Source organism: Equus przewalskii, chromosome 14, assembly GCF_037783145.1.
Source record: "Equus przewalskii isolate Varuska chromosome 14, EquPr2, whole genome shotgun sequence".
Classification (NCBI taxonomy): domain Eukaryota; kingdom Metazoa; phylum Chordata; class Mammalia; order Perissodactyla; family Equidae; genus Equus; species Equus przewalskii.
In genome coordinates, this window is record NC_091844.1 from 22,835,512 (window position 1) to 22,859,020 (window position 23,509).

General features: G+C 38.8%; 1 protein-coding gene across 10 annotated transcripts in view; it reads right to left on the minus strand.

Annotated features, from left to right (window-relative positions):
• The window catches only part of CTNNA2 (catenin alpha 2), a 1,089,251-nt gene that overhangs the window by 196,460 nt on the left and 869,282 nt on the right, over positions 1-23,509 (minus strand). For all 10 annotated transcript variants that reach the window (XM_070573725.1, XM_070573723.1, XM_070573722.1 and 7 more), the window contains one exon: positions 21,772-21,924. In XM_070573725.1, the coding sequence (XP_070429826.1) occupies positions 21,772-21,924 (153 nt within the window). The remainder of the gene's footprint in view (positions 1-21,771; positions 21,925-23,509) is intronic.

Here is a 23,509-nt window from a genome sequence, read left to right on the forward strand (position 1 = left end):
GCCATATATGACAAGTCTATAGATAACATCATACTCAGTTGTAAAAGTTAAAAGCTTTTCCTCTAAGATCAGGAACTAAACAAGGATGACCATTCTTACCACTTTCATTCAACACAGCACTGGAAGTCCTAGCCATAGCAATTAGGCAAGAATGAAAAATAAAAGGCATCCAAATCTGAAAGGAAGAAGTAAAATAATCTCTGCCTGCAGAGGACGTGGATCTTATATATAGAAAACCATACAGAGTCCACAAAAAGACTGTTAGAACTACTAAACGAATTCAGTGAAGTTGCAGGATACAAAATCAACATGTATAAATCAGTTGCATTTTTATACACTAACAACAAACTATCTGAAAGAGAAATTAAGAAAGCAATTCCATTTATGAAAGTACCAAAAACAATAAAATACTTAAGAATAAATTTAACCAAGGATGTGAAAAATCTGTATACTGAAAACTATAACATGCTGACGAAAAAAATTGACAAAGACACAAATAAATGGAAAGATGTCCTATGTTCATGGATTGGAAAAATTAGCATTGTGAAGATGTGCACTACCCAAAGCGATCTACAGATTCAATGCAATCCCCAACAAAATTCTAATGGCATTTGTCACAGAAATAGAAAAAAAATTCTAAAATTTGTACAGAGCCACAAAAGACTCTGAATAGCCAATGCAATCTTGAGAAAGAAAAAGAAAGCTGAAGGCATCACACTTTCTGATTTCAAACTATATTACAAAGCTATAGTAATCAAAACAGTATGCTACTGGCATAGACCAGTGGAAGAGAAAGAATAGAGAGCCCAGAAATAAATGCAAGCACATATTGTTAAGTAATTTTTGGCAGGGGCACTGAGAACACACAATGGAGAAAGGATAGTCTCTTCAATAAATGGTATTTGGAAAACTAGATATCCACAGGCAAAGGAATGAAGTTGAACCCTTATCTTACAATACTCACAAAAGTTAACTTCAAATGAATTAATGACTTAACTGTAAGACCTGAAACCATAAAACTCCCAGAAGAAAACGTAGGGGAAAAGTACCTTGACATTGATCTTAGCAATGAATCTTTGGATAAGACACCAAAAGTACAGGCAAGAAAAGCTAAAATAAACAAGCAGAACTAAGCCAAACTAAAAAGCTTTTACGCAGCAAAGAAAACAATCAATAAATTGAAAAACAACCTACATAATGAGAGAAAATATTTGCAAACCATCTTTTTTATAAGGGGTCAATATTCAAAATAGACAAAGAACTCATACAAATCAATATCAAGAAAACAACCACCGATCCAACTAAGAAATGAGCAAAGGATCTGAATGGACATTTTTCCAAATAAGACATACAAATGGCCAGTAAGTACATGTAAAGGTTCTCAACATCACTAATCATCAGGGATATGCAAAGCAAATCCACAATGAGATATCACCCACACCTGTTAGGATGGTTATTCTCAAAAGACAAGAGATAACAAGCGCTGGTGGGGATGTGGAGAAAAGAGAACGCTTGTGCACTGTTGATGGGAATGAAAATTGGTACAGCCATTATGGAAAACAGTACAGTGGTTCCTCAAAAAGTTAAGAATATAACTGGGTATATATCCAAAAGAAATGAAATCAGTATCTCAAAGAGATAGCTGCACCCCCATGTTCATTGCATCATTATTCACAATATGCAAGATATGGAAACAACCTAAGTGTCTTGATCGATGAATGGATGAAGAAAATGTATATAGGAAAATATATATAAACATAGAAAATATATATATAATATTCAGCCATAAATTAAGAAGGACATTTTCCCGCTTGTAACAACAAGGATAAAACTGGCGGGTATTATGCTAAGTGAAAAAAGCCAGGCAGAGAAAAACACATACTGTACAGTATCACTTATATGTGGAGTCTAAAAAGAAAAGACAATTTTGTAGAAACAGAGAATAGAACGGTGGTTACCAGGGACTGGGGGGAAGGGAGATGGGGAGACATAAGTCAAAAGGCACAAAATTTCAGTTATAAGAAGAAGTTCTGAGGATCTAATGTACAGCATGGTGACTATAGTTAATGACATGGCATTACATACTTGACATTTGCTTTTAGAATTTAAGTGTTCTCACCACACACATACACAAAAAAGTTAACTATGTGAGGTGATGGATGTCTTCATTATCTTGATCTTGGTAACCATTCCAGAAAGCATATGAATATCAAATCATCATGTTCTATACTTTAAATGTATACAATTATATTTGTCAATTATTCCTCAACGAAGTTGGACCAAAAAAAAAAAAAAAAGCAACGCCATTTCCTGTTTACCAGGACTTTGAGAGAAGAGAGTTGTCTTTCTCCTAGTTCCACCTTAACATTTTTTGGAATTGCAGGCCAATGCTCACTGTTCTTTTTAATCACTCCATGGTATTAAGATTTCCAAAAAATACTTGCAGGCTGTTTGGGTCATTGTGCTATAACCAATGTCCAAGTAGAAGGGGGCCCACTGGATAAATTACTATATACCAAAATCACTTTTTTCCAGATTTTGCTCAAATGTCATTTTCTCACCATAGCCTATTCTGACAACTCTAATTAAAACTATAACCCCCTACTCCTGCTCTCCCTTACTGCTCTAAATTTTCTTTTTCCATAGCACTTGTCACCTTTTAATTATTTAAAAAGTTACACATTTATTTTGTCTATCGTTTATTGTCTATCTTCTACAATTAGAGTTAACTACCACAAGGGCGGAGACTGTTCACCTATATGTCTCACATGTTCAGAATAGCTTCTGGCACATAGTAGGTGCACAATTAATATTGTCTGAATGGAATTGAGATTAGGAGGGTGGAAATTTAGATTACAGAATCACCTCTATTACCAATGGGCAGTATGGTATCTCCTGGGAAAGCAATTTGCCTTGTCTTCCTCGGTGCGCTGTTTCAAGGATCAAATGTATATTGATGAGAGCGTTTTTGAAAAAACTAAAAATATACAATATAGAGGTATTAAAATGCCATACAAATATCAGATGTTATTGTCAAGTACAGCTGCAAACAATGTTTCATCTCTTCATACAACTTCTACCTTTTTTGCAAAGATCTTAACATTAAAATGCCCTGGTAGAAATGAAGAATAAATTGATGAAGAATTTTTCCTGACTGTCTTTGTTGCTAGGGTAATTCACTAGATATAATAAGATGCCCTGGCATCAGCTGATGCAGCTGGCAAAGGGCCCTAAAGCAGTCAAGGAATTATTTAGACTTGGGAGAGTCTAGCTCATTATTACATGATATATTCAATATCATTATTGTCCTCACTTTTCACCCCTACTGTGTTTACTCATAGAATTTTCAGTGAATATTTTCTTATCAAAAAGAAAAAAAAATATTTTAAAAATACATATTCCTCAAGCAGCAGTGGCAACAGGCTGAGTCAGAGAATGGCAGTTGCTCAGACTAGGAAATGATATTCCCAGATGGGGCGTAGTAAGCAGCGGTCAGCACAACACGCAGCCTTCATCCCTCTCTGAGCCCTGTCAGGAAATAGGGTCTTGTGTGGTTTTACAGCTGTTCAGAGCAGAGCTTCAAAAGAAGTCTTTCAGGTTGACATGGATGAGTAAGAAACGTGTGATGGGAAAAAAAATGGCCTCATGGGATAGGAGTTATTGATGAATCCTGGAAGGAAAAAATATAGGCACTGGTGAATAAATTACACCAGAGTGAAAACCTCATATAGCTCTGCTTCTGGTACATAAGGAAATGGCTAGAATGAAGAATACCATGAGCTGGATGGTGATTGATTATGCCATCCTGAACCAGACTTAAGAGTTTGAGGAACAACTTCTTGATGCTGTCAGGCTTGTTCTAGTAACACACTTGGAAAGGCTCAGGATTTTTTTTTTAGGTGTCAGAGAGAAAAGAATTAGTGATGACTAATATCATTCACTATAAACTTCATCTCTGAGGTATGCAATCTTTGGTTTAAAGAATGGGTGAAAATTAAAACGTGAACTCTTCAAAATAGACACATGAAAGTAAATATTTCTGCCTTCTTTCTCTCATGAAGAAAGCCAATTGGTTACTTTTATGGACTGAATTGTGTCCTCCCAAAATTCATATGGGTTGAAGCCCTAAACACCCAGTAACTCAGAGTGTGACTATATTTAGAGATAGGGCCTTCAAAGAGATGACTAAGTTAAAATGAGACTGGTGGGGTGGGCCCTCATCTACTCTGATTGATGTCCTTCTAAGAAGAGGAAATTTGGATACACAGGGAAGCATCAGGGGTGTGCACACAGAGAGGAAAGACCACGTGAAGACACAGTGAGAAGGCAGTCATATGCAAGCCAAACAGAGAGGCCTCAGGAGAAACCAAACCTGCTGGCACCTTGATCTTAGACTTCTAGCCTCCCTAACTGTGAGAAAGTAAATTTCTGTTGTTTAAGTCACCCAATCAGTGGTATTTTGTTATGGCAGCCCTAGCAAATGAATACAGTATCTATACCTTAGAACCTTCCACATTTTATCAAATAGATTTGGAAGAAATGTCAGAAAAAAAATAATAATTGCCAACTAAATAGATAATTCGACTTGACAAATAAGCATTGACTTAATACTAATTATGCATTTCTGGACTGCCTTTGACAAGGTAATTTGGAGGCTAATGACATTTAGCAAGCTGACTGCCATGACATTTGAAAATTCATCCCTATTTTAGCATTAAAAAATAATAAAGTTGATTCAAAGTAATCGCCCAAAACATTACTTTCATCATGTCAGCCCCTTCGGTGGTTTTCTACTACCAAATCTTTATTATGTCTGTGATTTAAGCCTCCCCCCAACCCCCAAGGCCTGATGTTATAATTTGGGATTTTCCAAAGTGTCTTTCCCAGGGTCCATAAGGACTGTGGATCTCTAAAAAGTGGCTGTAGTATGAGGAGATTCCCACATATACATTTGACCTTATAATCCTATTTTTTCCCCTAGAGCATCTTATAGAGATACACAGTGGAAAATGATGTCTCTTATGCCAGTGCTGCACAAATTTGAAGGTCATAGGACTCACTTGGGACTATTGTTAAAATACAAACTGAGGTCAGGGGTGGGGCTGAGACTCTGCATTTCCAAGAAGCTCCCAGGTAAGGTCAATCTTGCTGGTCCAGGGGCCACACTTGAGCAGCAAGGCCTTGTGCTTTCTGTAATTAGTATCTACATGCCCTGGGGAGTAGTGTCTGTCCAAGGCCACTGACCATGACCCAGGGATGACAAAGTTCTTCTTGCTTTTGTGTACTATCCTCACCTCAGACATGGCTTATATATAAGATCCAGGGTACATATTTCCCCCGAACTGCTTGAAAACTATCCTGCATTCCTCGTATCTTTTCAATAAAAAATAAAGCAAGAGATCACCAGACAGAAAAACAGGAAAGAAATTCCTAGCTGAACAAATGGTAGGAGTTAAGGCTCAGAGGTGGCAAGTTCGAGATATGTCAGGGCACTAAACAAAGCTGTTAATTGCATGAAAATTTGGGGTTTTTTTTTCCTTTCTAAGAAATTAATAGTGGGGGCCAGCCCCATGGCCAAGTGGTTAAAGTTCCATGTGTTCTGCTTTCGCGGCCCAGGTTCACAGGTTCGGATCCTGGGAGTGGACATACTCCACCCATCAGCCATGCTGTGGAGGCATTGCACATACAAAATAGAGGAGGATTGGAAGAGATGTTAGCTCAGGGCAAATCTTCCTCACCAAAAAGAAAAAGAAAGAAATTAATAGAAAGTCAGACTACAAAGGGAGACTGAGACCAGGCCAATCCAGGGAATTCTAACCCAAATTTAACTCTTAACTGATAAGTATTTATTCAGTATGTGTTATGTCTGTCCTGTGGTCTCATTTAATAACTGCTCCTGAGCCTTATTGATGATGTGAATGAGGGCGGACTTCATTATCCTTCATTCTCTTCTTGTGCACAGCTTCTCCAGCATTTTATCTATCCACCCTCTCCTCTAATACCTGTTTCTACCCTCTTTCATTAGTTTCAGCCAGCTGCCTTAGTTAAAAAAAAATAAAATCAATGAAAGAACCCTAACTAGGTATTACTATCGGAACGACAGTTAAGTGTCCCCTCTCAGAAGTAGTTTCGGAATACTAAGACATTCTTTAAATAGTGAGAATTCAGGCAACATTAAACATCATAGGGAAATCATTTGAGAACAAGGGGTTCTCAAATTACTCATGGGAAGAGAAACTGATGAAGGTTTTAAGTTACAGCAATTTCAGAGATAATTTCAATTAAGAAATAGACCTTTCTTCTGTTATATGGTCACTTTATTCAGACTAAACAATGTGTGTTACAAATTAACCAATGTAGGTTTGGGGCACTGAGGGTTCATGCATTTTATGATACGCATATTTATTTTATTTAAGATTGTAGAGACGTTGTATCAACTAAGGACAATTTTGTCCCCCAGGGAATCTTTGGCAATTTCTGTTCCACTGTTGCTTGTCACACTGGGGCAGGGCGGAGGGGAGGGTACTAATGGCATCTGGTGGGTAGAGTCCGGTAATGCAGCTAAACATCCTACAATGAACAGGATAGTCCCCCACAACAAAGAATTAAGAGCCTAAAATATTAATAATGAGGAGATTAAGAAACCCTCTTATAAAGTAATCATGTGTTCCTCATTAAATACTTTGGTCTTCATAATCTCTACCCATGTACAAAATTTCATGTAAAGTAGAAGAGATCAGTTCCTTTGAAATCATGATCATCCACCATGTTGTTCCAGAATGATAAGCAATCACAGTACAACTTAAAGTACACAAGCATAACAGCTGTTAGCGCATTAAGTTTCTGCAAAACGGTAAATTTCTTTGAATAAAACAAAGTGTTGACTCTTTTGAAAGCTATTGTGGAAGATAAGTTTTTCGTGTCTTAATAACTTGAGTTTTGTGGGCAGGAAATAACAAGCAACTGTGGAAATGAAAACCTCACTTCCTTCCTCCTTCTAGGAAAACTTATCATGGAAATAGTAATTTCACACTGAAGTTCTCCAAGACTGGCTGAAGAAATATTAGCTTCAATACTCTCCTTGTGGATTCATACTTGGACTCTTCAGGACAGGACAATCACTTGTACAAATGGCATTAGTACTTTTTGACCATGAGAAACTATTCAGAATTCTGAGGCAGCCATTTACTGATGGTATTTGAGCAAAAGTTCCTCCTGCAAAACGCTAGTTAAACAACTAGGACAAAGGTCAAATTGTTTTCATTTTGAGAAAAGCAGCTCTTACACTCAAAATTCCAGGCAAGAAATCAAACAAAGAGAATTCATTGTATATTAGATTTTTTTTCCCCAAAAAAGCAATCAGGGGAAACAATGGGCAATAATATAGCCATTATTTGTAGAAATACAAGGCAGTGAAACATACAAATATATTGAATAACCATTTGAAAGGTTTCTGGTGATAGGAGGACCTTGGGGAGAAATAACAGAGGTCAGACAGAGTCTATGAAGTCAATGAGAGGGGAAAATGGTCCTCAAGGCAAAATTCAAGGGCAGAGAAACAGCAAGACTTCAACTTATGAGTTAGGGCCGCATCAGGTAGAGCTGTTAGCAGAGGCGACTGGATTCCCTGACTTCCCCGCCTGTTAGACCTTCCTCATCCCACTTTCCTCCACTGGGAACTCTCCAGTCTTCCTTCTCCTGCTTCCCTGAGCTTCTAACCTTGCTATGGCAGCTTGAATCATACCTTCTACACTGTTGCCGACTGTATTTCCAATTTCCTTGGCAGGAATGTGACCTGTCCTTAATTCCTGACTGCCTTATTAAAGGAGTTTGGCTGTGGCTTTCTCAGCTCTGGACTTTACCTGTATGGGGATGACTCAACCTCCACAGTGGGCAGTGGGGGATCCCCCAAGCCTCTTCCCCAGATGGGTGTGAGGCTAAGATGTTAGAGGTCCTCTGATGGAGGCAAACACCTGCCTGCTGTCATGTTTATAGAATGGGCACATGAAAAGTATACCAATTTAAATGTAAATTGCAAGTTTGAGGTTTTTTTAAACTCTATGTAACAGAGATACTTGAAGGCACCTACTTGAAAAGACTTGACTTTTTGAGATACTTGATTATGGGGATCAAAACAGCCTCTTTAGCTGAGTGTTGTGTTGAGATAGGTCAAATCATTGCCTATTTTTAGTTTGCAAAACTACTGATCCATAGGAAACTCCGTTGGCCCACTTGCATCAACAACCTCCAAGATTTCAGTCTCTGGGTAGACCCTTCATGGCATTTTACAGAAATCTGTGGCACCATTCCTCACAGAGGCAGTCTGAAATGCATCTCTTCCCATATAGTACAGCCTTCACCATCAAATCATCTTGTGTTTTGAAATTAACTTACAAACCAACCTCTGGAAAATTTAAAATCATTAAGAAATAAGAAGAAGAAAACCTATCTGGGTGAGGGAAGTTGGTGGGTCTGACATCTTGGATCCTTCCACATAAACTTGGTAAGGGAATCATTCACTCAGGAAATTTTAGAGATTTGGAAAAATATGTTTCTGTTTTCAGTCTTCTAAGAAAACATTTAGGAAAGATAAATCATGGGCTCCTATTGTTTTTAGCATGAAAAATAACTTGTCAGTATAAGTAAGTAACTATTTGGTGGCAACTGGCATCATGTGAAAATATTGACTCAATTCTCAGGCACCTTGGATGTGTGAAATTCACACTCTGTGGCAGCTCCAGAATGTCTAAATAGGAGCAGCTAAGGGCCGCAATCTGGTTGGAAGTGGTAGTGGGGAAATTTCTGGAAGGTGCATTTGTACTACAAATAGTTTTTACTTAGATTTTATATTAAAGGTCAATTAAAACATCAGTTTTTTTCTAAAGATGCTCATATTGTATTTTACACGTGAATGAGAAAATATTTGTTCCTTAGATCAAAGAATGTATGTATACATCCAATATACATACTCACACATTCATATATAACAGCTTTGAGGGGCAAAGAATGCTTTTTGGAGATTGGAGTGGGGTGCATTAAAGAATGCCTTACCACTTGCCACTCCTTGGCACTGAGGCCATTCACAAGTATTGGCTTTTACCAGCAGGCATACAAGCCTGGAGAAAAAGAAAAAAAATGGAAGGTCTTAATTCTTATAGACAAATGATCTCATTAATAATTTAGGTAATATGTAGAGTTTTCTCTGTGGCAGGCATTGACCTCTATTCTCTCTTTGGCTCCAACATATGTAATTGCCAAGGTGATTAAGAGCCATTCAAACCATTAAATGCCATTTCAGGCACTGGGTCACACACAGGCAAAAGCCACAGGAGTATGATAAGAAGTAATGGAATCCATACTTTATGGCCTGGAATAGCTTAGCCACCAACTATACCCCAAGCATCAGTTCCATGTTCACTTGAGGCACGAGGGCACTGGGAAATTGTTGCACTGATGTGTTCTTTTTGTAGCCTCCAAATTCCAATTTCAATCACAAATGCATACTAGAAGGAGACAATTATTTGGGTCTTCCTTTCTCCTAGAACCTTAAGTCAGAAAGGTGTTTAGAATACAGAATGTCAGAGATGGACAGGATCTAAATGATGATGTGTCAGATGGAAAGTCTGAGGGTCAGAGGATTAAAGTGACTTGTTCATTCTCACAGCCGTGGGGGTAGATCATTACACTGTCAAAGAAATCCCAGTCATCGGGTCCAAAGGACCCAGGGTTGTTTTTTAAGGTAAGAGTTGAAAGTACATATACACTGAGCCTCAGGCTGGCCACAGGGCTCTATGAAGCTGAACTCCACCTGCTTCTGAAGCTAATAGAGTCAAGGTAATCTGAAAACTCGTTTTTCATTCAAAAGAGCAGTGTCTCAACACACCATCCCTCTCAAACTATGGCTTCAGGCTGGCTAGGGGGCTTTGTGATATTAAAAACCCTTACAGCTAACAAAGATTGAACACTCTGAAGAGTTTTTTCCCAGGCAATTAAAAACTTCTTGCTATTAAACAAACTACATCATTTTTAATGGGGTTCGATTTTTCATTTTTGCATCGAAGGAGTCTGACCCTAATAACGTAAGGTTATACTACACAGCAAAGTTTCTGTGTTAGCTGGACTAAAGCATACACACCTTTAACAGTTGCAGAAAACACAGACTAAGGAGAAAACACGCATATATATGTATATATCTAGAGAGAGAGCAGTCACTCCCTTACATAGATGATGAAACAGTAAAACTAATTATTCAGTACAAAAAAAAGACCACGTATTTCCTACCTGTCTGCAACAGCAACACTGAATATAACCCTCAAAAGTCAGATCTGGCAGCACCACAATTACAGCCCAGATCCCTGGTTCCTCAGGATCTTTCTAATATATAACACTACTCTTTCTCAACTTCGGAGAGTAGACTAAAAGAATATTAACATAGTGCTGGCTTATGATTTTACTGTGGTAAGAATAAACTGGTAAGAAATGTGTAAGGATAATAACTATAACTATAACTATAAATATTTATATATACAGAAACAGAGGTGGGGAGCAGGAGGGAGAAAGGGAGCATATATGCAGAAAGAACATGGACCCTGAGTCATCCGAATTCCAGCTGTCACTTACCCATCAGCTGGTGACTTTAGTCAAGCTACTTCTAGCTTCCTTGGACCTCAGTTTCCTAATCCGTAAAACTATCATATTGATGATTAAGGAACTTACTTGTTAAAAAGATTAAAAGATATAATACGTGTAAATTACTATAATATCTTCCATAGAGAACAAGCTAAATGTTGATTATCTTTCCTCTTCTCCTTTGGTATGGGCAACACAGTTGATTGCCCTCTCTATTCTGGGTGTTTCTTCACAAGGGTCCTTAATTCATCAATTGAGTGAATTTTAGGGGGTAGGTCAAGGTGCATTAAGTTTTTACCCAGATGCCAACAAACCAAATTTTCATGGAAATTAATAGTTAGGCCTCCTTATATCTAGAAAAAATTGACTTCATAATATGCCCCTGCACTTTGCATTTTGACTATGTTGTAAAGATTGAAATGTAACCTGGAAATGTTTACATTATGTGCATAGTTAACTCAAGCAGTGCAGTAACCTCTGACATGAAATATTTAATTAGCTTAGAACCCACTATTTGCAAGCAACCTTGAAAGTCCATGGCCTTTAGTAATCTGAACAGATAGGAACCCTGTAGGCTGCAGAGATGAAGATTCACGAAACTGGTAAGTGAGCTTAGCTTATGCCCAATTCCAGCACCAAAAAGCAGCTTGGATGATCTACTCCACTAGGGTGTACAGGAATTCCTTTGCAGTAACACGTGTCACTCCAGGGATGTACTCAGTAAAGTACAGATCTTCTCTGAAATGTTATGTGAGAGATATGGACCTTAACACCTGTACAATTGCAGCAACAGAAGCAGCTATCACTTCTGAGCAATTACTTTGGGACCAGGCACTGTACTAGACACTAACATGAAGGGTTGGATGCTAGTCTATATGAATATGTACCTTGGACAAGAGACTGGGGACAGTGTGGCACAGTGGTTAGCAGCATGATCTCTGGAGTCTGGGATACTTGGGCTCATGAGTGAAGTGTGCCTCTTTGTATCTGTGTGACATTGTACAAGTTATTAAACTTCTTGAAACCTCAGTTTTCTCATCTGTAAAATAGAGTAAAATATAGTGGCCACTTTATTAGGTTGTCAAAAGCATTAAATAAGGTAATAAAGAGCTTATAAACAACCCTGGCCCTATATTTAAATGATTATTAAGAGCTAAGGTGAACCCTTGGACTTTTTTGCAATGATTTATTGCATGTGATAGGAAAAATTATAAAATATGGTAGAGTTCAGGAATTCGGGCATTTTCAGTGGAAGTGGTGTTGGAATATACACTTCTTAAAGGACAGAAAAGTATTTACTGTAAGGTTAACGTGCTTGAGCTGAACAAAATAGCTCTTCTTAAAATATTATGATTTACAGATTTGTGAGGACTCAATTATTTGAGAAATTCCAATAATTCAGTTCTAGTTTGAATATATTAACTAGATTGGGGAGGGCAGCATTGAGAAAAAGTAAGAATGTTCCGTTTGTACTTTTAAAAAAGGCATAGAGGTCCAGTTCCATCAATGTAGTTTTCTTCTTCTTCTTCTTCTTCTTCTTCTTCTTCTTCTTCTCAAAGCCCCCCAGTACATAGTTGCATATTCCAGGTGTATGTCCTTTTGGTTGTGCTATGTGGGACACGGTCTCAGCATGGCCTGATGAGCAGTGCTAGGTCCGCGCCCAGGATCTGAACCGATAAAACCCTGGGCCGCCAAAGCAGAGTGTGTGACCTTAACCACTTGGCCACAGGACTGGCCCCCTTCAGTGTAGCTTCTGATGAAGCTTTTCTTTGATTTTCTTTTTGGTTCATGGTTTGAATCAAGACCTTGGAACTTACAAAGCTTTATTATGTTTATTCAAACCCAGAACATTTGTGCAGAGTTTTCAGGATCACGCTCATCAAATAGCTGCAGTCAGGGCCAATCAAGAAACAGTCTGAGAATACAGTCTACGTTTTTGAAGAGTTCTGAGTGATTTCACTTCTGCAACATGTCAAACTTGGAATCATCCCCAACTCCTCTCTGTCTCATATCCTAACATCCAATACATGGGCTCAACCTTGGAAATATAACCAAAATCCTACCACTTCTTCCCACGTCCACTGCCTCTATGCTAGTCGTAGTACTGATCCCATGCTGGCCTATTGGACATCCTTTATCTATTCGCCCTTCCACTTTTGTTACTCTGCTGTATATTTTCCATAGAGCAGCAGAATGACTCTTTCAAAATGGAAGTCAGATCATGCCATGCCTTTGTTGAAAGCCTTCCAGTGGATCAAATATCTGAGTAAAATATAAAATCTTTACACCTAGCCCTCAATCTCATCTCTGAAATTTTTCCTCACACTCTCAGCTGCAGTCACATGGGTCTCTTTGTTCATTATCAAACATGCCAAGCACACTGTTGCCTTGGGGCTCTTTGCCCTGTCTGTTCCCACAATCTGGAATGTTCTTCCACTTCCTTCAGATCTGATTAATACTCATGTTAGAAGACAAGCCCTTTCTGACAACATCCTGCCTTCCTTCCTCTCTATCCTCCTACTCTGCTTTATTTTACTCTACCTTCCTTCATCTCTATCCTCCTACTCTGCTTTATTTTACTCTACCCACATAGTTCCACCTGACGTATTATGCATTTATCTCACTCTTTCTCTATTTTCCCCAACAGAATGTATGCCCCATGAGGGCAGGAAGTTTATCTGCTTTGCTCATGGTTATATTGCCAGCAACTGTCACCGCATGGTAGCCACTCAGTAAACACTTGTTGCTGAATGAATCTTCTGTGCAAGTGGAGAAATTAATGGAGAAAAGCAATTTGCTCAAGGCTGAAACTAAGGCTGTATGTGCTTTACTGATGATCACATTAGTGAGTTAGAATATTAGGGTTTGTCCCTTACTTTCAATTCTTTTATTTTCTAACAGGCACAGCTTCTTAACCTGCATGGGGAGCTGTTATCAGGAGAAACTAAGTCAAGAAGATGAAGCAGAGAATCCAGATTCCTTTGTCTAACTCATCACTGTTATGGCATCAATTATGTGCTTTACTTTGTCAGACAGAACCAGCTTCCTCTCTCACATCCTCTGTAACCAAGGATAAGGACAACTGCATGCCTGTGAGGCAGAGCGAGGGGAGAAACAACAGCAGAATTAGGGGCATTACCTCAGGAGCAGCCTGTCAGAGTTAGCTCAACTTCTGAGGAGTCTCCAAACAGCAAGGTCTTTCTACTCAGTGGAAATGGGAGTCCTCCACATTAATTCCTCTCAAATTTGAAATTCCTCCTTGTAGTAAATTAGGGAATTAAACAAGCACAATGCCTCTTTACTGAACCTGTTTAGGGTCCTCAAACTGTGCTATTAAAACATATTACCTCAGGAGCCAAAAAGTTGGCAATATCCCTGGCTGAATTTATTATTTGATTCATTCTTTAGGCCACATCTGTTGACTGAATACCTGCTATATGTTAGACACTTGGCTGTGTGCTGGGGTGTAGATAGGAATCAGCTAACCATGATCCTTTTCCTAAAGGAATTGCTAATCTAAGCAGGAGAAATAGTATATAGGTGGAGAGCCAGATGTGTGCAAATTGAAAGTAAATAGGGTACCACGAGAGTGAAAAATACAGGGAACTGATCCCACTTGGAGATGTGATGTTTGAGCTGAAAGCTGAACAATGACTAGAAATGAGAGGAAGGAGTAGAGTAGGGAGTCTATCAGGAAAGGGCAAACAAAAGCATTGGCCTAGGGGCTGGCCCCGTGGCCGAGTGGTTAAGTTGGCGGACTCCGCTGCAGGCGGCCCAGTGTTTCGTTGGTTCAAATCCTGGGCGCGGACATGGCACTGCTCATCAAACCACGCTGAGGCAGTGTCCCACATGCCACAACTAGAAGGACCCACAATGAAGAATATACAACTATGTACTGAGGGGCTTTGGGGAGAAAAAGGAAAAAAATAAAATCTTTAAAAAAAAAAAAAAAAAGCATTGGCCTAGGGTGGAGGGAGCATAGCACATTCAACGAATGAAAGATGGCCTGTGTGGCTGATGCCTTATACCAAGTGGGAGAGGACAGGAAGGCAAGCCTGGAGACTGAGGAAGGGCCAGACATGCAAGCCTTGCAGCCTTCTTTAAAACGTTGATCTTTAACCTAAGAACAACAGGAAGTCTCTGAATAGTCTCAGGCAGAGAAATTGCATGATCTGATTTGCATTTCTAGAAGTTCACTCTGGCTGCTGTGTACAGAAGGCAGTGAAGGAGGAACAGGCAGATGAGAGAGGCCTGTTGGAAGGACACTGTAGTTCCCCAGACAACAAAGTTTCTAACTTGGATGAAGGCATTTCTGGAGGAGATGGGAGAGAAGAAAGAAGAGCAGGCAGACTGACTAGAGCAGCAAAATGGAAGGAATAAAACAAGTTCGGAGGCTCTGAAAACAGTTATATTGATTTTGCATCTCATTTTCCAGATTAGCTTTTATTTTCTTTGCTGCAATGCATATTTTGCCCCCAATTTACATCCACTCCACTCCCATCCAGACCACATTACTTTGGTACTAAGTTGCTGAGACAGGAACCAGCCTAACAAGACAGGACTATCTGCAAGGCCCCTAACCAATCAGCAACCTGGGAGAATCAGACAGAGGCCACCGAGATCCACATTCCACAGCCTCTGGACTTTCCTGGGCTTATGCATGCGTCCTGGCACCCAGGAGTCCACTGAAGGTGACCCTAGCCCCATTAGCATAGTAAAAATCACACCCAGGGGTAGAGAGCTAGCAGGCTAACGCTACGTGCATTGCAGCATGCTACACGACAGCACAGGCGCAAGCACAACCTCACCTCTACGTGCCATGATGGATGACACATCCCCTGGCCCAGCCTGATAAAAACTCTGCAGTGTGGCTATTCAGGGAGCCACTTGCCTCTCACTTTCTCTCTCTTCCCTTTCTGCAGTTGGCTCCCTTGTGCACAAGCTAATAAATTTTCTATCATTTCACTCTTGCTTATTGTCTCTCTTGATTTCTATCCTGGGGACAACAAGGACCCACTGTGCCAGTAGCATTGCCATAATTTGTATGCCATTTCCCCAAAAGGCTTAGAAATGAGGTACAACAGGTATCCCCTGATCAGCTTAGCACACCCTCAGAGGGAGCCCCGCCCTGACGCCCTTGGCTAACCCTCAGAGGGGATGAATTAGCCAGATTCTGGAAATGAGGAAAAATCACTAAATTTTTTAAAAATTCAGTTCTGCTGGTGATACTTTCTATAGAGGCTGATATTATAGATCACAAAGCATCATAGTTGACCTACTAAATTCTCTTAATCAACCAACCCTGGTGCAAGTTCACCCAGCCTTTATGAAACGTTACAAACACTGTAGGGAAAGAAAACCTCAAAGTTTTGCTTGTTAAGGCAATTATGAAAATCCAAATTATTTTTCCCTATTTATATTTTGCTAATATTGTATTCACACTAAAACTATCCTTTTTGAGGATTTTCTAAGGACCCTAACATTGTGTAATAGGTTGTGACATCCTCCAGTTACTTCTTCACATCAATCCCTGGGAACAGCACAATCCAAACTCTGAGAAAATGGCACACAAATATAAGAAAAACATAAAAATAGATGGAAAATGGAATATACTATAATGAAACTCAATAATCAAGAAATGTTGAAGGACTAAAACTATTTCATTGATTTACAGACTGATAATTTCATGTGTTCATGCATTCTTCATTCAAAATTATCTGGCATACAATTCTTATAGGATTTACATCAATAACAACTTAGAGGTTCATCAGAGGTTCTCAAACAGGAATCGGACGTGCTCTAGGAGGATCGTGAGGTTGTTTGGGAGGTGGAGGCTCTAAGTGAAGAACTTGCAGGAAGTGGACAGGGCAACGAGATCATTATTTCAACTCAGCCAAAACTATGTTTATTGATTGATGTATTTATTTGAGGTATGGAGGATCAATATTTCCATTGAATAGAGCTCTCTGACTAAAAATATTAACAACCAAAAACACCCCACAAACTTAGCTAAACCAGCTCTGTCAGAGAGCTGTCCACTTCCCGCCATGAAGGAGTAGCCAATAAGAGATCCACTCCTCTGTTGAGAATAACTAGAAATGCGGTATAAAAATAATTTGCTTGAAAGCATGGGACAGTGGTCAAAGAAGTCAAACTTAAGACTAAACCAAAAATTCTGTATTTTACTTTTCCTCCCAGGGATTTGCAAATTCTTAGTGTTGAAAGAGAAACTGAGATGCCAGATAGAAGGTAGCTGCTGAGAGGAAGATAATTCTTCAGTTTTCAGCAATTTCATTGGGCTGGGGGGACAAACTGGAGACCAGGGCCACCAAGGAAGCAAAGACTTAGACCTAAGGTCCCATAGAGAAGGGAGATACAAAGACTGGTACTTCATCCCAAGTTCTCTCCCAAGGTCTTTGTCTATTAAATTACAAACAGCAATAGGCAAGAAGCAAATGGGAAGCGCAAAAAAATGCAAAGCAAAGTATACAGCTACTTCACGATGTTAGGAAAACAAAAACTGGAGTAAATGCTTTATAGATGAGGTAGGATACTAAATAACACATCTGATCTTCTCTCGGCACCCCTGGAAGATTATTACATAGGACTAGGGTATAAGAAAGGTAGACTATACCTTAGAAAGACTACAAATCAGCCTCAAGTCACTTCAGTCTTTAATTGGATTGAGAGGGTCTGCCTCTCTGCTGCTCTTCAGAGCACAGGGTGAATTCTCTCTAGAGGGAGAGAAAACATTACCCAGACTGCTATGGCCTGAATGTTTGTGTCCCATCCAAATTCATATGTTGAAATCCTAATGCCCAATCTGAAGGCCTTGGGATATTCTTAGGTCATGAAAGTAGAACCCTTATGAATGGGATTAATGTTCTTGTAAAAGGGAATCCAGAGATCCCTCACCTCTTTCACTATGTGAGGTTACAACAAGAAGGCGCCAGCTACGAACCAGGAAGACAGCCTTCACTAGAACACTCCCATTCTAGAGCCCTGATCTCTGACTCCCAAGCCTCCAGAACTGTGAGAAATAAATTTCTGTTGTTTCTAAGTCACCAGGCTGGGTCTGGTGACTTAGACTTATGACATAGACCCTCTATATTTTTCCATTCAAATGTTCGCCATTTGATTAAAAATTGCCTGGCATATCAAAAAACAATAGTAATAATAACAAGATAAAAATAAATACTAAAGAAAGTCTGTCTCACTTTTGAAAGCCTCATGGGGCTCCATAATAGCTTACTTAAACAAGTTCATATTCAATTAAATGAAACATGGCACATTCCAGTCACCAGTCAAACACCAGGGGAAATGTATTTAAGAGTCCTACTCCATTTTGAATGTTTGTTGACAGCTTTTAAGCCCACCTTTCCCCCTTTCCACCTTGCTCCACAACTGGGTAAGCTGATAACAAAGCCCATCTTTTTTTGGTGCTAGTAGGGAAGCTTGAACCACTCGAATCCCAGCCCCTCACATGGAATTCTTGACCTCAGCCCCAGTCTCTAACATGAAAAATAAACAAAACCACTTCTTGTTCTTTTTGCTGAAGCCACTGTGGACTAGCTTGGGTGCCTGCTCTGCTCTCACCAGAAAGTTCCATTATGTGAGTAATAAAGCTATTTATGCCCTCTTGGCAGGTGCTGTTGCATCATCAGTCTCAAAATCCAAGCCAATCTTTTTTTGGAGGGGGGGTTGCCCTCTGTGGGACCACCACAAAACAGAAATGAAATTAACCCAAATATTGGAGTTCTTTGACTTGGATTTTAAAAATAACTATGAGTAATATATTTTTTTAAAGGAGACAATCTGATAATTAATTTTACTAGAGAATGAGAATCAATATTACTTTTAAAAAGAATCAACTAGAAATTCTTAAAAAATAATTAAACTCAATAGATCAGCTTCAAGCATATGACACAGATGGAGACAGGATGAGTGAGCTAAAAATTAGGTCGGTGAAAAATAACCAGACATAAGCAAAGATTAGGGAGTAATTTACAGTCTTAAATGCATATATTACTAAAATAAGAAAGGCTAAAAATCAATGATGTGATTATTCATTTCAAAAAGTTAGCCAAATAATAGTAAGTTATACCAGAAGAAAGCAGAAAAAAGAAATATAAAGACAAGAGCATAAATAAAACAGAAAACAGAAAATCTACAAAGCTGAAAGCTATGTTTTAGAAAAGATTATCAAAGTGATACATCTTTTGCAAAACTAATCAATAAAAAAGAGAGAAGACACCAATTAGCAATAGAATAATAATGATAAAAAAGAAATGTAATTCTGATCCCTACACGTTAAAAAAAAAACAACAATAAGAAGATATGGACAATTTTATAAGGAAAAATTAGGAAATTAAATGAAAATAAATTGCTAGAATACTTTCTACAAGCTGACCCAAAAAGAAATAGAAAATTTGAATAGTCTTATGTTTAGTAAAACGTAAGTTTGGTAAAAAATATTTAATCTGTAATTTTTAAACCTTTCCTCAAATAAATATGCAGGCTCAGATTGCTATCAGTGTATTGCTCAAAACATTTAAAGAATAAATAATGCAGTCTTACACATTCATTCACATCCAAAAAATGGAAAGAAGGAATAATTTCCTATCCATTTTTAAAGGAAAGCATAATTTTGATACCAATACCTCTGACGGAGACAAATAAAATATAAAAATATAAGGAAACAAAAATCGTATAATTGTCACAAAAGGCGCAGAAAACTGCTTTGATACAATACTATACTTATGCATGATTTTTAAAAACTATTAGCAAAGCAGTAACAGAAGAGAATTAAATTAATCTAACAGAAGTATCTGCAAGCAATCTAGAACAAACAACATATTTAATGGTAAAATATTTAAATTTTCTTACAGAGATCTAGAAGTAACAAAAATATCTATTACCACAATATTGTACTGAAAGTTTGTCTTGTTCAATAACGCAAGGAAAAAACAAAATACAAGGATTGGAAAAGAAGAAATACAACTGTCATAATTTGCAGACAACATGACTGTGTACATAGAAAATCCAAAAAATCACCAGTCAAATTTTTGGAAATAGTAAGCGAAGGAGGTAAAGCAGCGATTTTCTCAAACTTGGGGTTCTGACTGAGCTGAGCCTTCTGCTTCTCCCACAAGTTGAGGGTCAAGGATCACCCACAGTGGTTGGATTCCCCTACAGTGAGACCTACAGATGGGATGAGGGGAAATGGTAGATGTGTCCAGGGTCTATTACAGGAGAGGGGAGAATGAGTAGACAAGATGGCTACTTGGCCCTGGCCTCAAATATATACAGGGCATCAGGTTTGAGTTTCAAATATTATCTCCAAATGAAGCTACACACAGAATTACAGAAAGACACTGCCAGGATTGAAAGTAGGAGATGTTTATCATATAACTTTAAACTCATGTCCCTTTCTTTGCCTACAACGCTTATGACACCATCAACTAACATTTTCTATAAATTCTGCAAGTTTCTCATAAATGCCATAATTATATAAATGGGATGGTATATCTGCATGTTACTACTATTATTTTATTACATACGAATATTCAAAACTTTTGTAGTGTTCATTCAGCATCATTTTTTTTCCTCCTTTTCTTCCTCTCCTTCCCCCTCCACCCCTGCTTCTTCTTCACTTCACTTTCTCAAGACACGGGAGTGACCAGGGCATCCAAGAGCAACCTGGGAAAGGCTCCGGTTTCTTCAATGACCAAGTGAACTCTTGGGACCTGTGGGTGGAATGTAAGGGGTGATGGAGTGCTTGCCCAGAGGTAGGGACAGAGCCAGAAAGACTGCCTTGATATTATAAGTATGACCCTATTTTTAGCTGTAGGCTGGTGTCATCTCAAGACACTGGGGTTATGGTAGGAAGTTCAGGGGTTCCATTATTACGGCCTAGGCTTGTGCACACTCAACTTGCTGACTGCTGTTGTGGGTGATGGCTCAGCCTGTGTCCTAGAGGATGGGGGGCTCCCTCTGGGCTTGATGCAGGACTTCCTGCTGGCTGAGTGTCTTCAGACCCAGAGGCAGTGCTGGAGTAACCTAAAGAGCAGACTAAGCAGGTGCTTAGGGCACAATGAAGTTGGAGTACCGCCTTATCACTCACTCCAAGAAAAATGGAGAGGATTTCACATTTGATGAACTTATTCAGAATTTAATTTTGCCATTCGAAAAAACCCAGAAAATAACATTTTACTTTTAGTTTGCATTTAAGTTGTCCGTCATTTTGAGCAATTTTATTTTATTTTGAATTAAAGTGGGGGTATACCAGAGTTTTGCTGTTGCTGTTGTTAAGTGCTCAGAGCCTGCAAAAGTTTTAACCTGGCCTTGATAACCATTTCCTAAATGTGTCAGAATCCTTGCCCCTCCTGGACTCTTTTTCTCTAGCACATCCATTTCCTGTTTAATATCTTTATTTTCTATTTAGCCCCACATCACTAAACCCAACCTTTGCCAGGCTGATGGACTTCAAGTCCTAGATTTAGGCAGCCTGGTTATCATTTCACTTTTAGTTTGTTTCCCTTGAACAATATTTTTTGCAATATTACACAGCACAATTTTGCATTTACAAAGCAACTCCCACAGATTTCTCTAAGACACAGAATATACTTATTATCTTGAACTTACATTCCTAATACTGCCCCAGGATCCTTCACCAGGAGTCAAACATCTCTTTGGGGGAAGTGGGATGTTTGTTTCACAAGTTCATCACGTGGCCAACTAATGTAGGCTTAGGTGGGTGGAGTGGAGAGGGCGACAAGGAGGGAGTAAAGAGAACAGTGTTTAAACCTCCATTTAGCACTTTTAATTCTCCTCTCTCAAATCAAAGCTAGTATTCAGCACTTTGGATCATCCCTTCTACTTCTGTTTCAGCCTCTGCCCATTGTTCATGAAAATTAGCATGTTCCAGAGCTTGTTTAGAGTTGTGGGATAGAGAGAGGAGAGATTATGATAATCTGTTTCCTTTGCAAGGGATGGAGTAATCAGAAGGTAAAGAGAAGGAAGGTTCTAGGACTTTATTTCTCCAGGAAATCCATAGAAGGAGTGGCTATTGAAATTTCAAAAGCCATATGCAGAGATTAAACCTGTCAATAAATTGTAGCCTTCAGGCTTCTCCTCACTTACCTCCACCAGCTTGTTGGCGTGTTCACGGAAAACCTGGGCATATTCCTTTACTTCCTTTTCATTCCCACTCTTTGCAGCCTCAATGAGAACTAGCAAAGGGACGTTGGTTTCCAAGAAAGAATCAGATATGTGATCCATCACTGCTTTTCGAAGCTACAGTAAAAACAAAAACAAAAACAAAAACATACACAATTAAGGAATAGAAGAGTTCTCTCTCTATGAGTCTATTACTCATTTGGCAATATGGATTAAATTACTGCCTGGGAATACAGAGTTTTTCTAAACTATGCCCAGCTCTCATTATTCAAGGAAATAATGTTTCAGCTCCCATTTTAATTTCCCCAGTGCTTATCATATCAAAGGAAAACACAGAGAGATGACTGATGGCTGGTTCTGAATTAACTGTATTATATGTCAACTTGAAAGTTACATATACGGCCTGTAGCTCCATACATTATAGGCCCTCCTCCTATCAAAGGTCTGCTCTCCTCCTTCATTGGCCTAAATGTTTCCCTTCAGGTTTTGAATTGGTATTCAGTCCAAGTACTCAGGCTCTTGAGAAAAAGGAGAAATCTACACATCAGCCAGCAGGTGGGGAGAACTTTAGAGAAGAATTGGGCCTTTAAGCCACCCTAAAACCTTAACACTTTGTAGTCTCCTGCTTTGCTAGATCCTGGTTTGTATTTGATGGAGGTAGACACATGAAACATCTAACAATCTCAGAAATGTTTCTGCCCAGGTGTTATGATGATATAGTTGCTGTGCTCCAGAAAGAATTATTTACAATTATTCTTCAAGGTAAGAATAAACAGACTCAAATTTCTAACAATGCATAATTACACTTCATTCCCACATTGTTGAAATGGGAAGCAGAGCAGCTGGATGAAAATGAAATGAAACTGTTCCTGAACAATCACCTCAGGGCTGCTTTCTTCATAATTATGAGAATGTAGACCAGGAAGAAACACCCCAAATACAAATAAACACATGATAAGATAGTAAACAATGTGTATGTTTTTCAAAGAAATATACCCATTCAGGAGTATTCAGGCAAGTCTTTTGATAGAGTGGCACATACACATTAATTATTGGTCAGAAGAAAGGGAACTTTGAACAAATCTCAGTTTCTTTTTGTGCTAATTCCCATTAGGTATGCATGCGTTTAATTGTAGCTTAGTTTGATCTATCTTTGAATTGAGTTTGACATTTCACTGTTTAAAATATAATAAAGTCTATGCAAAATTAACATGAATTAGTTACTCATTTGACAACATGTGTTAAATTACCGCCCAGGAATAATGTTGGTTATTAGTGAGCTCATGTATTCTAGGCACATTAAATGTGCCAGATACTTAACAAGATCTTTACGTATTACATCATTTAATCCCCACCACAACACTACAAGATAGGGCTATCTTTTGCCAGTTTCTCAAATGAAGAAAATGGGACTTAGAAAGTTAAATAACTTGTGTGCAATCATAAGGTAGCAAGTGGCAGAGTCCATGGTAAGAAAGTCTGAAGGGGACAGTGCAATGAACCCTTGAAACTGACCTGCCATGGCCCTCTTCCAGGACTGAGCCCCACATGAAGGAGAAACTACTGGGAGTATAATAAAAATTGAACTTGATGAGAACAACAGAGATAAAAGAAAGAAAAGGCCCAGATAAAGTGGGGGAGATGAGCAAAGCCAGGCTATCTCACCAATAAGGCCATCATATTTTTAAACATCACACAAAAA